The sequence below is a fragment of the Hylobates moloch genome, unplaced genomic scaffold (assembly GCF_009828535.3).
Source record: "Hylobates moloch isolate HMO894 unplaced genomic scaffold, HMol_V3 SCAFFOLD_18, whole genome shotgun sequence".
Taxonomy (NCBI): domain Eukaryota; kingdom Metazoa; phylum Chordata; class Mammalia; order Primates; family Hylobatidae; genus Hylobates; species Hylobates moloch.
In genome coordinates, this window is record NW_026652293.1 from 79,118,938 (window position 1) to 79,133,215 (window position 14,278).

General features: G+C 43.3%; 1 protein-coding gene and 1 pseudogene across 7 annotated transcripts in view; one reads left to right on the forward strand and one right to left on the reverse strand.

Moving 5' to 3' along the window:
- CNST (consortin, connexin sorting protein) overlaps positions 1-14,278 on the forward strand; it is a 111,578-nt gene that overhangs the window by 69,541 nt on the left and 27,759 nt on the right. For all 7 annotated transcript variants that reach the window (XR_009210700.1, XR_009210701.1, XR_009210703.1 and 4 more), the window contains exons 4-6: positions 7,052-7,082; positions 9,179-9,265; positions 9,734-9,848. Coding sequence is in view for 3 of the 7 variants with exons in the window: in XM_032136235.2 (XP_031992126.1) it covers positions 7,052-7,082; positions 9,179-9,265; positions 9,734-9,848 (233 nt within the window). In the remaining 4 variants the exon portion in view is untranslated. The remainder of the gene's footprint in view (positions 1-7,051; positions 7,083-9,178; positions 9,266-9,733; positions 9,849-14,278) is intronic.
- On the reverse strand, positions 11,794-12,425 carry LOC116457229 (suppressyn-like; annotated as a pseudogene).

Here is a 14,278-nt window from a genome sequence, read left to right on the forward strand (position 1 = left end):
GCCCGGCCTTTGCTGGGATTACAGGCGTGAGCCACCGTGCCCGGCCTTTGCTGGGATTACAGGCGTAGCCACCGCGCCTGGCCTTTTTGCTCTTGCTCTCTCGTGCACACAAATTTTTTCCATTGAAACACTTGAAAGTAATTTGCATTATGACACTTCACCCCTAAATATTTGTACATAAATCTCCCAGGAAGGATACTCTCCTACATAACATACAAGGCCATTATCAACCCCAAGAAATGAGTCACTAATGCAATAAAATTACTTAATATACAATCCATATTCAAATTTCCCCCAAGTAGTTCCACAAATGTTCTGTGTAACTGTTCTCCCCCAATGCTGGATTCAGTGTGGGATGATATGTTGCATTCAACTGTCGATATTCTTTAGTCTCCTGTAATCCAGAATGCTCCCTGCTTTTCTGTCTGTGTCAGTCTTTCTTTCTCCGCCCCTTTCTTTCTTTCACACTGACATTTATGAACAGTCTAAGAATTCATGTAGAATGTCCCGTAATCAGGATTTGTCTAATTATTTCTTTTTTTTTTTCCTTTTTTTTTTTTTTTTTTTTTGAGATGGAGTCTTGCTCTGTCCCCAGACTGGAGGGCAGTGGCGTGATCTTGGCCCACTGTAACCCCCACCTCCTGGGTTCAAGCAATTCTCCTGCCTCAGCCTCCTGAGTAGCTGGGACTACAGGCCTGTGCCACCACGCCCAGCTAATTTTTGTATTTTTAGTAGAGACGAGGTTTCACCATGTTGGCCAGGAGGGTCTCGATCTCTTGACCTCATGATCCGCCCGCCTCGGCCTCCCAAAAGTGCTGGGATTACAGGTGTGAGCCACTGTGCCCGGCCTAATTATTTCTTTTAAGATTTGATTCAGGTTAAACATTCTGGGCAAGAATTTACCTAGTAACATTCCATACCTAATTGTCTCTTGAACTGATTCTAATCTGGTTTTTGTTCCCACCACTCCCCCAGAATTGCACTGTAAAAGTCACCAGTGATTTCCATGTTGTTAAATCCAGTGGTCAGAGCTCAGTTTTCATCTTACTGGAGCTATTGGAAACTTCAAGTTGATCACATACTGTTTTGAAGCGTTTTGTTTGTTTGCCTTTGGGGAGCTCTTTTCCTGGCTTTTACCTCCTACATCGCTGGCCGTGCCTTCTCCGACTCATTTTCTGAGTTCCCATGTTTTCCTTTTTTTTTTTTTCTCCCACTCTGTCACCAGGCTGGAGTGCAGTGGCATCATCACGGCTCACTGCAGCCTCCACCTCACGGGTTCAAGTAGTCTTCCTGCCTCAGCTTCCCGAGTGGCTGGGACTGCAGGCGCATGCCACCATGCCCAGCTAAGTTTTTTGGTTTTTTGTAGAGATGGGGTTTCACCATGTTGCCCAGGCTGGTCTCGAATTCCTGGCCTCAAGTGATCCTCCCACCTTGGTCTCCCAAAGTGCTGGGATTTCAGGCATGAGCCACTACACCCGGCCCTAATTTTTAAACACTGGGATGCGTCAGAGTTCAGTTCTTGAATCTCTTCTCATTCTGAATTCACTTCCTGGGTGTGTCTTTTTGTTTCTGGTTTTTTTGTTTTTTTTTTTTTTTTTTTTTTGAGACGGAGTCTCACTGTGTCGCCCAGGCTGGAGTGCAGTGGCACAATCTTGGCTCACTACAACCTCCGCCTCCTAAGTTCAAGTGATCAAGTGATTCTCCTGTCTCAGCCCCACAAGTAGCTGGGATTACAGGCACATGCCACCACGCCTGGCTAATTTTTATATTTTTAGCAGAGATGGGGTTTCATCATGTTGGCCAGGCTGGTCTCAAACTCCTGACCTCAGGTGATCCGCCCGCCTCAGCCTCCCAAAGTGCTGGGATTACAGGTGTGAGCCAGTGTGCCCGGCCTGTCCTATTTCTTTTCCGGACTCCAGACTTAACTATCCAGCAACTCAAGATGTTTCATGGGCATTTCAAACTTAAGATGTACAAAATCAAACTTTGATTTTCTCCCATATCTACTGCTTTCCTAGTCTTACCTCTCTTGTTAAATGCCAACTTCATCCCTCTAGTTGCTGAGACCAAATGCCTTGAAGTCATACTTTATTTACTTTTCCTTGCATCCAAATCCAATCTAACAGCAAGTCCTGCAGATCTACTTCAAAATATACCCAGAACTTCTTACCTCTTTCACTGCTACCATTTCAGTACAGGACACCATCAAATCTCACCCGGGTTCTTGCAGTAAATTTCTCACTATGGAGACTTTTCTGCCTTCACTCTCCCACTTAGTGCTTTCTCTCTACATGACAGTCACTGTGATGCAGATAAAACAGAAGTCAGATCTTGTCACTCCGCTGCGCAAAGCCCTCCGATGGCTTTCCTTTTCATTTAGAATAAAAGCCAAAATCCTTACCATGGCCTACAAGGCCCTACACAATCTGGTCCTGTTAGCCTCCTGGATCTCCATTACTAAAATTCTCCTTAACTCCTTTCCAGGTTCACTGGCCTTCTGACAGCTCCTCAGATATACCAAGAATGTTCCTACTTCAGGTCCTCTGGTATCTCCTATCTCCTCCTTCCCAGGAAGCCACTAGATGATGTGCTCCAGCAAAACAAGGGAGTAAACCAAGAAACAGGAAGGTGTGAGATACAGGAAACTGGGAATCCTACTCAGGAAAGAGGTGAAGGGAATCTAAGTGAAGGGAGATTTTCAGATGACAGCTGTACGCTAGGAAGGAGAGGGTAACCAGTCCTGCTTCGAGTGGATCACAAGAGTCTGGGGAGAGGCTTTTCTATCATTTTCCTGTTTGTAGAACTATTTGACTCCTTAAAGCATAGACATGTAAAATTTGGATGAAAATAAGAACTAAAAGAAGACATAATTCAGGCATAAGGTAATAAGAGCATCTAGGCTAAAGGGTGACAGTGCAAATGGAGAGGGATGCATTTGAGATCTTTGGAAGGAAGAATAACTAGGACTTCGTGTAGAGTGTTGTATTAGTCAGGGTTCTCTTAGAGGGACAGAACTCATAGGATATTTATATATATCCTATATATATTTATATATATAAAGGGGGTTTATTAAGTATTAACTCGCACAAAGTCCCACAATAGGCTGTCTGCAAGCTGAGGAGGACAGAGAGCCGGTCTAAGTCCCAAAACTGAAGAACTTGGAGTCCAATGGTCGAGGGCAAGAAGCATCCAGCACGAGAGAAAGATGTAGGCTGGGAGGCTAGGCCCGTGTCTCTTTTTCACGTTTTTCTGCCTGCTTTATATTCCCTGGCAGCTGATTAGATGGTGCCCACCAGATTAAGGGGGGGTCTGCCTTTCCCAGCCCACTGACTCAAATGGTAATCTCTTTTGGCAACACCCTCACAGACACACCCAGGATCAATACTTTGTATCCTTCAATCCAGTCACATTGACACTCAGTATTAACCATCACAACTGTGAAAAGAGAATAAAGGAGAAATCAGAGATGACTGTAGGATATCCAGTTTGGGGGGAATAGTAGTACCATTAACAGAAATAAGGTATTCAAGTGTGAGAACTAATTTTAGGAAAATTGTGATTTAAAAAGTAATATATAGAATAATATGTGCTAAAGGCCAATGGAAATATGACAACATACAGTTGTATTTTGAGCTCGTGGAACTCTTAAAAGTTCTGTTTTAAAGTTCTTGTTCTTAGGTTTGAGTGGTCTTTTTTACACTGACTTAGCTAATATGACTACAGATTAGCTTTAAATGTTTAACTGAAGTCCTATGCTTGGGAGGTTTTCATATAGAAAATCGGGCCCTCCCTTGGGCCTCTTTTGTAAGGGCAGTAATCCCATTCATGAGGGCAGAGCCCCAGTGACCTCATCACCTCCCAGAGACCCCCTTCTTCACACCGTCCCCTGGGAACTCGGTTTCAGCATATGAATTTGTGAGGGGGACACAAAGATGGAGGCCGTGGCCCTTCACAGTGTCTGTTTTTAGAGGGCTCCTGATTGGTAAAAGGATAACCAGGATCGCCTGACACCTGTTGCCTTCCCAGCAGTTTTCAATTTTTTCACATGATTCCACTCTGCATCTTGCAATTCATTCCAAATCAGACTCAGAAACAATGTTAAGCACTTACTGTAGTGTGCTGGGCATTATGCTAGATACATAGTCTCTCTTTCTTTTTTTTTTTTAATTTGTATTTATTTATTTATTTTAATTTGCTTCCTGTACCTGGGCAGCAAACACAATCTCTCTTTCAATCCTTATGGCAGCCTTGTTTTATGCAGCTGCAGGTATTACTGTCCCTGTTTTAAGATAAGAAAGTTGAGGCTTGAAATGCGAAATGACATGTCCAGGGCCACACAGCTGGTAAGTGGCAGGGCTTGGACTAAAACACAGGCCATTCACCTCCAGCCCCATGTTCTTTCTGCTCTACTGGGGTAGCTTTCAGATTTAGAAATATGCTTCAAAAAAAGTCACATCTTCTCTTCCTGCTAGACTTGCAAGGGGGAGATTTTTAAAGGGGAAATACTTTGTATATTTATTTCTCAAGATGACTTTTTACCTGAAAATGTCTTTTACTTTTGAGGCACTGGGTTTCACAACCTTCTCTGCATAGTTACTTCATGGTATTAGAACTTCTACAGAAGCCTGCAAGCTAATTTCTGCAGTGCCAGGAAATCTGGTTACATAATAGTTATGAACCCCATCAAAACTCCTCAAATAAGAGCTATTTATAAACAACCATGTGCCAATTGTGCACAAATGCAAAAAGGCAAGAAAAATGGCTTTGAAGAGCCAGACATTTTATTTTAATGAGCAACCTGAAACTATATCTCATACCATATATAGAAAGGAAGCTGTGCAGTACCATAGATGTTTTCACTGGAAGTTTGTACTCGAAATGTTTTCTTTTTCTTTGTTTTTTGAGACAGAGTTTCGCACTGTCACCCAGGCTGGAATGCAGTGGCGCAATTTCGGCTCACTGCAACCTCTACCTCCCAGGTTCAAGTGATTCTTCTGCCTCAGCCTCCCAAGTAGCTGGGAATACAGGTGCACGCCACCACACACAGCTAATTTTTGTATTTTTAGTAGAGACAGTGTTTCACCATGTTGGCCAAGCTGGTGTCGAACTCCTGACCTCAAATGATCTGCCTGCTTCGGCCTCTCAAAGTGCTGGGATTATAGGCATGAGCCGCCATGTCCGGCTCTGCAGTTGAAATGTCATCATTGATTTCAATTAGGTGTAACCGCCTAGTATGCTGGAACCTGCTAGTACTGACATATGAGAACCATGTTTACTGACGTCCATCACGTTGGTAGCTTGACATCGGCCATGGTGGGAGTATTGACACCACTGAAATGAGCAAACACTGCAAGTTGGGGCTCTCTCCAACACTCTGGAGACGACTGTTAAATATTAGCACACTGCTGGTTACACCATTATATGAAATTCTCATTTTGTAAGCTAAAGAAATGATTGAAGATTGGCAGTTTGACTTGGTTCATACTACTTTTAAAACATATTATTAGAACAATAAGCTGGTAAAAGATAACTAGATTCTTAGAAATCAGTTTGTCCCTTGCAAAATCTTTAATATAACATAAATATGGAATCAAACTTTATATTAACTGAAAAGTAATCATTTATAGAGATGATTGAGTCAGTCATCTACATGGCTCATGGAAAAAATGTCACATTTGTAGGATTTAAACTAGGCAAGTATTTTCCTTTAAAAGTATGCTGTTTGCCCTGGGGGATTTGGGAAAATCCATTCCTTTTTATTGCTAGCTTATAGGTTTGACAAGTACTTTATTACTCTTTACATTGTCAATTTACCTGGAAAATGGAGATAGTGATGTATAAAGGTTATACCTTTTTTTACTAGAGACAATCTGTGGAAACTGTTTTTTGCTTTTGTTTTGTTTTTTTGTTTTTTTGTTTGTTTGAGACGTTGTTTTGCTCTTGTTGCTCAGGCTGGAGTGCAATGGCACGATCTCAGCTCACTGCAACCTCTGCCTCCCAGGTTCAAGCGATTCTTCTGCCTCAGCCTCCAGAGTAACTGGGATTACAGGCATGAGCTACCATGCCCGGCTAATTTTTGTATTTTTAGTAGAGATGGGGTTTCGCCGTGTTGGTGAGGCTGGTCTTGAACCCTTGACCTCAGATGATCCACCCGCCTCAGCCTCCCAAAGTGCTGGGATTACAGGCATGAGCCACCGTGCCCGGCTGGAAACTGTTTTAAAAATACAGAGTTTATGCAATATTTCAGTGAATATTTTTAGTTTTAGTGATCTGTTCATAAATGTCATATCTAAATAAAGATCTAAAAATATCCCAAAGTTTTTAGAATCAAAGAATCTTTAAATGTAAAGATGTCTTAGAATGAATCTGATAACTGACAAGTCTGAACTGAGACCAGCTCCTGAGTCTTGGAACTCTTTATCTAGTGTTCTTTACCATGTGTAGCACTTTATACATATTCTAAACAACATGAATCAACTGTTAGTGCTCAGCCTGGCCTTTTCTTAAATATCAGACCAGACCAAAAAGTCAGCGTCCTGTGAGGTCCTCAGCCGGTAGTTTGTGAAATAGGAATGAAATAAATAGGATGTTGAGGTCTCATGTGACTTGACATATTTCTGCTTTTTCTTTTTATTTATTTATTTATGTTTGCTTCACAGCATTTGAAAGGAATATTTCTACTTTTAATTTACAATAAACAATCATTTTTTCATTTGTGTTATATTTTTTTAAGTCTCTAACATTTTTCTCATTGTTTAGAGTCCTAAACTCTAACGAATCAGGGAAATTTACTTTGACTTGAAGTAGAGTAGGAAGAACGATGTGCAAACACCAAAGAACGTCTCTGCTTTGCTTGAGATGAGTAACTTCAGAATTGCGTCCTGTGCCTACAGTCAGATTTCTTCTGAACTGTTGAATGTAGTTTAAAAAAAGAGTTTTCTTAATTTGATATCAAAAACATTTGGAATTTCAAGATCTGAATTTGTTTCAAATTTGTCTTCTCATCCAAGTGTTAATTTAATTTTTTCTGTTTTTTCTTTGTTTTTAACAGATAGCAGAATCCTATTTCCAGGAGGAGGACTGTATCCTTTTCTTAATTACAAGAAGAAATTTTTAGAACTCTTAGAGAACCATTCATTTTTTTTAATTGAAGTATATTTTACGTGTAATAGAATGTACAGATCATATGGTTTCAGTGGTTTTGACAGTTGCATGTACCCGTGTAACCACCTCAGAAAGCAAAGTGTAGGACATTTGTGTCTCTCCACAAAATTTCCTAGAACCATCCAAAGTTTACCTTCATAAATAGGCCTTAATTTTACTAAAATAAGTATTTGTATTTATATTTATTTTTTGAAGGAAAATTTGTATTATTTTAATTATTTTTATGTACAGAACACTCAACAGTGTACATTTAACCCAGTTTAGTGGCACGTTCTTTAGCCTTTGCCTTTTTGAGCTTGGCGACGCGTGCCACAGACTTGGGAGCCAGGACATTGCCGTCCCCGTGATGGTGGATCTCATCGTATCTGTCGTTGTGATTGGTCCTGATAGCTTCCACCAGCTTAGCCAGGGCACCTTTGTCTTCCCAGTTCACCTGTGTGAAGGCGACAGTGGTGCAGGTCTTCCTGTGGACTAGACTGCCCAGTCTTGCCTTCCCCTTGATAATGCAGTAAGGGACCCCCATTTGACGACACAGGGCAGGCAAGAAGACAGCCAGCTGGAAGAGGGCATTAGCCGAAGAGTGTATTTTGACCAAAAGCAGTAAATCGCAAAGCTAGCTTGGTAGCAAGCGAGAGAGAGAGAACTTCTGAGTGATCATGAAGACAAAAAGCTAAACAGTGAGTTTTTCTCTTCCTTTTTTCTGGGTCAGCATTTAGAGCATTGCCCAGAGGAAGGTAGGCAGTTGGACAGTGTATCCTGACCTCACAAGATGCAGATCTGTGTGATACAGATGAGAAGATGAAAGCTCACAGGATCATTTACAAAGAAGTAGAATCATGTGATAATAATGGAAATCACTATGGCAAGTTAATTGAGTGTTTACGAAAGACCCATATAAGTTTTTGCCCTGTCATTGTTTAGGCATGTGATCCTTTGGTCTTGTGGGAGAAAAGCATTCAGTGGGAAATAATAAGCAGCAAGGTGACTTGAAACAGAAACACTTGACCAGAGAGTCACATAGTTCCTTGACAGAAAGTAAGGAGAGAAATAAAAAAGGGAAACATGTAGATTTCAGGATTCCATGTGGTCCTGTTTCCTTAAATTACTTTTAGTTGATTCTGCAAGCAGTCATTCCTTGAGCATTAAAACCTTCTTTTAGTTTCTGTTTGCTGATAGTGTGGAATCCAAGTAGCTATTGCATAATATGCCACATTAAAATTTACCTACTTCAAAACCAAGAAATATTACCAGGCTGGGCATAGTAGCTCACACCTGTAATCCCAGCACTTTGGGAGGCTGAGGCAGGTGGATTGCTTGAGGTCAAGAGTTCAAAACCAGCCTGGCCAACATGGTGAAACCCCATCTTGACTGAAAATACAAAAATTAGCCGGGCATGATGGTGCATGCCTGTAATCCCAGCTACTCTGGAGGCTGAGGCAGGAGAATCACTTGAATCCAGGAGGGGGAGGTTGCAATAAGCCGAGATGGCACCACTGCACTCCAGCCTGGGTGACAGAGGGAGACTGTGTCTCAAAAAAAAAAAAAAAAAAAAAAAGCTGGACCCAGTGACTCATGCCTATAATCCCAGCACTTTGGGAGGCCGAGGCAGGCAGATCACAAGGTCAGGAGTTCGAGACCAGCCTGGCTAACATGGTGAAACCCCGTCTCTACTAAAAATACAAAAAAATTAGCCAAGTGCAGTGATGGGCACCTGTAGTCTCAGCTACCCAGGAGGCTAATGCAGGAGAATCGCTTGAACCCGGGAGGTGGAGGTTGTAGTGAGCTGAGATTGCCCCACTGCACTCCAGCCTGGACGACAGAGCAAAACTCCATCTCAAGGAAAAAAAAAAGAAAGAGAAACATTACTTTAGATATGTTTAAATTTAAAAATATTTAGAGTCCTCTCATGTTTCAGTAAGCTGCAAATTTCTCAACATCTATAGGACATTGTTCTTGAAATATGGGAATAATGTAAATAGTGTGGATTTCTATTTTCCTTAAATGTTCTATTCAGATGAGAAGGCAATGAAATTCATTCAGCTAGAACGATTGTATCATGAGCAATTGCTCGCAAATCTTTCTGCCATTCAAGAACAGTGGGGTAAGTACAGACCAACATGGAATGTGGAATTAGCAGTAATCCAACAAGTCACTATCTACAAAATTAACATATTTGACCTGGTTTTATAAATCAGAAAATAGATGTTTCCATAGACAAGTTAATGTTGCAAAGAAAGTAGCATTTTTACCACAAGTCTATTCTATTGTGAGAAGACTTTCTTCTTTGTATTTTGCTCTTCATGTCAATGCCAAGAAAAGAATACTTGCAACTATTTGCATTTTTCCTAATCACATTTCATGCCCTACTGGCTAATTTAGTCTCTAGGATGATATTTACTTATATTGAGAAGTAATAAGTTAGCTATTTCTAACTGTTGGGTTGTTTGAGAAGATAATTTTGCATGCAAATCTTTATGAGTGGTGCTAGTTAACTGTTTTGTTTTTTTGGTTTTTTTGCTCCTAAATATGTTTTGTAAGAGCCAGTGACTAACAAATACTTTAAATTTAGAAACAAAATGGAAAACTGTGCAACCACATACAGTTACGCCACAAAGGAATTCAGAAAAGGGATTTAATGGTGAAGATTTTGAACGGCTTACTAAAATTTGTGCAACACATCAAGAGTAAGTATATCAGAATTTCGTTACAATGAGTTGGAGTAGAATATTGAAGAAGCATTTATAGCATTGAGTATTCATTTCTTTGTTTAATGTTTTCAACTGGAGAAATTAAGATGGATATAATATAATTATTGCAAGGCTCTAGTATTGGTTCGAACCCCGGGAGTGCGCCGACAGACAGCACGAGGCAGTGTGGAGCAACACGCTGTTTCAATGAGCGCCTGGGTGCAGACGGGCTGAGGCCTAGAATGGCGTCAGCCCCATGTGAGGACGGGGCAGGGGTTTTGTAGCCTCCTGTAAACAGGAAGTGTCCCTGTCTGATGTCACCACTACGTGGTGTCCGGATGGCCTCTCTCTCCATCCTCAGGGGTACGTGTCTTCCGGCCAGCCCTCTTCCTGTCTCTGCTTCTCGCTGACGCACACTGCTGGTGCAAGTGGCCTCGCGCCTCGGGGCTGGGCCTGAGAAGGGAGGAGTTCTTCATCCCCCCAAGCTTTCAGGCCCTGGGGAGAATCTTTCATTCCTGTCTATTTGGTTATAGAAAAAGGGAAAAGGGGCGACTTTCTCAATAACTACTTCAGGCATGACATAGGGGGTGGCGTGGGCACCTCGAAAAAAAGAAAAAACTTAATTTTGGGGGTATTCTTGAGAGATGGGTTGGTATCCATGGTGTCGTTGTAGCAGGGGCATCGTCTGGATTGTCTAACTGTAGTTTCAACAAGAGTTTTAATGGCTCTTATTATCAGTGGGATAACAAAGGAGAGCAACAGGAGGACCCCAATGATGAAGATTACTGTCCCTACCAGCGTTTTAAATCCTCCTAAATTAGAGAACCACCCTCCTAGAAGGTTTGTCGGGTCCCATCCCTTCCAGGTTTGGACTGGTACATGGGCTACTTTTCTGATGTTTGAAGCGATTTCTAGAACCGCTTTTCCGTTATCGTCTATGTTAAGACAGCGATTGGAGATACTAAACTTACCACAGACCGCACCCCCTTCTGCTAATAAGTAGTCTAGTGCCAGCGTGTTTTGATAAATTGCCGCGCGCATTTGGTTTTGTTGTTGCGCGAGCATTTCCAGGGCTGAGGCGGTTTGGTTAGTGATTATCTCTAGAGCAGCCTGTAGTCTAATATTCTATTTAGCATATATGTGGGAGTGCGATAACCCCGTGAACCATCCTCAGTCCAGGTGGCAAGACCGTAATATTCGATGATCCGTTGCGGAGGCCACTCGTCCTCTCGCCGTCTTTGGCTTCCTCCTGCCTTTAAGGACTGTTTTTCTCTGGTTATCATATGCAGGGACCCCGAGGGTGTTGCCCGCCTGCCTTGGAAGTAAAATGAATCCAGGTTTAATTGTGTCTAGGAAGCAAGTACCTTGCCAGTGATAAGGCAGCCGTGAGTAAGCCTGGGTTCCACACATCCAAAGGAGTCCATCAGGGGCAGCCCATTGTCAGCTGGTGTTCCTAGGACTGTCGCATAGTGCACTTAGATGAGGGTACGCAGCAGAAGGGTTAGTGGTGTTTGTACAGTTCCAGGCCTTTTTTGACAAGACGCAACTGAGGTAGCTTAAGTTAGAAGGAGACCAGGCTCCAGGGGGTAACCTTGGCCACGACTCGGCTGTGGAGGCGTTGACTGTTAGGGTTTGGTGACAGGGGCTTTCACCTACGGCATGATGGGTTTTATCAGTCCACTTGCGGGATTGCACGCCCTCCCTCTTACTGGGTTGGTAAGTGTCCAGGACTGTGGGCGTTCCTGAGAATTCAAAGTGAGGCTGGGGTTTTGAAATGCTAGTAATTAAGGGGGAATGTCTATCCCATACCACGGCCACTGTTCACTCCTGCGGGCTCCCCTACTTACCCAGCAGTTGGACGGCCACTGTTCACGCATGCACACTCCCTCACATACCCAGCAATTGGACACATTCGTGGTAAGCCAGATGCCCTCTCCTACATCTACAAACAGATTTTTTTCTGGCTTGAGAAGGGATATGTCTGTTTGTAGTTTTGTATAAAGGGATGGAAATACCACGGGCGATTTTGAGGGGTAGTTGTTGGTTTTGAGGCTTTTGCTTTGGCTATAATCTGTTCTCTCTTTATGTCCTCGAGCACTTAAGCGTTTACTCCCCATTGTCCAATTTTGGTGAAGCAAAGCCACTGCTTCCCTTTTGGACATGTAGCCCCATTATGACTGCCAGATACTCCTAGATTTTTTACTTTATAATAACTCTTTCCTGATTCAACACATTCCTCAACTAAGGTTCCACAACAGGATCTTTCTATATGACTATGGTGAGTGAAGGACTGTTGACATGAGTATGGTGAGTGAAGGATTGTTGCACCTTTCCTCCGTGGTGGAAAGACTGATAACACTCATAGCAGCTCTGAAGGGCTGCTGTGGACAGCAGGGCGGCTACTGACCATATAAGGATCGTGGTGAGGGATATTCTTGTATTAAGACTTTTGGTTGGAAGTGAGGCACAGCATCTGGTTGGGTAGTTACAGGCCATCTCTGGAAGCAGGTGTTTAGGCTTCCTCGTGTTTTGGTTTTAAGAAAAAATCTTTTGGTTAATTTCAGCTTGGTAGGAGAAATTGGCCTGGACAACCACTTATCTGTTAATGTTTTGGAGGAAGAAGTAGCCTTTGGGGTGAGCTTGACCCTGGTACGATGGACCTAGTTGGGGAGTCCTTGGACTCTCATGTTGTTGGCGTGCTGAGTATCACAGCGTAGGGGCCTGTCCACTTTGGTTGTAGCTTTTTGTGAGGGTCAGATTGGCCAATAAACACGTCTATGCCTGCAAGACAGTTATGTTGAGAGGACAAGGAGGTGTCGGCAGGGAGAGGCCTGGCCTCATTCGCTGCTTCACAAATGAAAGACTATGTCTGGATTGAGGAGGGGAAGTAATTCCCGAGTGGCTCAGAGTCTGGTAAGGGTGGAGGCCCGAAGACAAAAGTTCGTCCATACATGATTCCAAAGGGACTATAAAAAGAGGGTGCTTTTGATGTTGTGTGGAGTCTCATGAGGGTGAAAGGGAGATTTCTCGTCCACGACTGGTGGGTTTCTAGAGCCAGCTTGGTGAGTTGAGCTTTAAGGACAGAGTTGACCTTTTCAAGTTTGCCTGAAGATTGAGGCCTGTAAGGTGTATGGAGAACCCATTTTATTCCTAAGGATGTGAAGACAACTTGGGTAATTTGGCTGATAAAGGTGGGCCTGTTATTGGATTGGATGGACGTTGGGAGTGTGAAACGGGGAATTATATACATGATGAGAGTTTGTATGACGACATTTGCACCTTCTGAAGTTGTTGGGAACGCTTCTACCCACCCAGAGAAAGTACAGACAAAGACTAGAAGGTAGTGGAACCATTTATCAGGTGAGTGAAGTCTACCTGCCAATCTTGCCCAGGTACCTGGCCCTGGGCTTGGTGGTTAGAAAAAGGCAGTGGCCAGAGGGAGCCCTGGGGTGACACTGAGTGGCAGATAGAGCAGGACTGGGGGATCTCTAAGAACACGGCTGGAAAGGTGAGGACAAGTGAGAATAGGGCGGAGAAGTTGCAAGAGAGGTTTGTAGCCGACATGGAAAGAGTTGTGGAGGCTTTGGAGGATAGGCATTCTTTGAGCATGAAGAAGAGCAAGAAGCGCCCTTCCTTGATGTACCACGGTCCTTGCTTTTGGAGGTTCTGGACCTGGAAGTCCTCCTTTTCTTCTGAGGAGTAAGGAGGAAAGAACAAGGACAGGGACAGAAACTGGCCTTGCACGGTTGTAGGGCTACTTGTTTGGCCACCTGGTCTGCTAGCGCATTTCCAGCCCGTATAGGATTGTCTGGGGTTTGGTGGCCCCTGCATTGAATGACGGCAGCTTTCTGCGGGAGCCAGGCAGCCTGAAGGAGCTTGCCGATGAGAGAGCCGTTTATGACAGGAGTGTTGTTTGCAGTTAGGAAGCCCCCTTCTTTCCAGATGGACATGTGAGCACACTCTGTGGAACACATAACAAGAATCTGAATATATGTTCATTTGTTGTCCAGCTGCTCGAGTGAGAGCTCGAGTGAGGGTGATCAGTTCAGCCTTTTGGGAGGTGGTTCCTAGGGGGAGCAGATTGGTTTCAATAGTGTGGGCGGGTGACATTATAGCATAGCCAGCATGTCGGCGTCCTTGATGTAGGAAGGAGCTGCCATCTACAAACCAAGTAAATGAGGCATCTGGAAGGGGTTGATGTGTTAGGTTTGGAAAAGATATAAGAAAGGTTTGAACGGTGTCCACACAGAAGTGTGCAGGGTCTTGGGAGGTAGTGGCTTCAGGTAAGAGCATGGCCAGGTTTAAATGGGAGCTGGTTAGCATGGTGATTTGGGGAGTTTCTATGAATAGAGCATACAGTTGAAGGAGCCATGGGGCAGACATGAGACTTAGTACACTGCAGTGAGCTAGCATGTCTTTGATGTTAT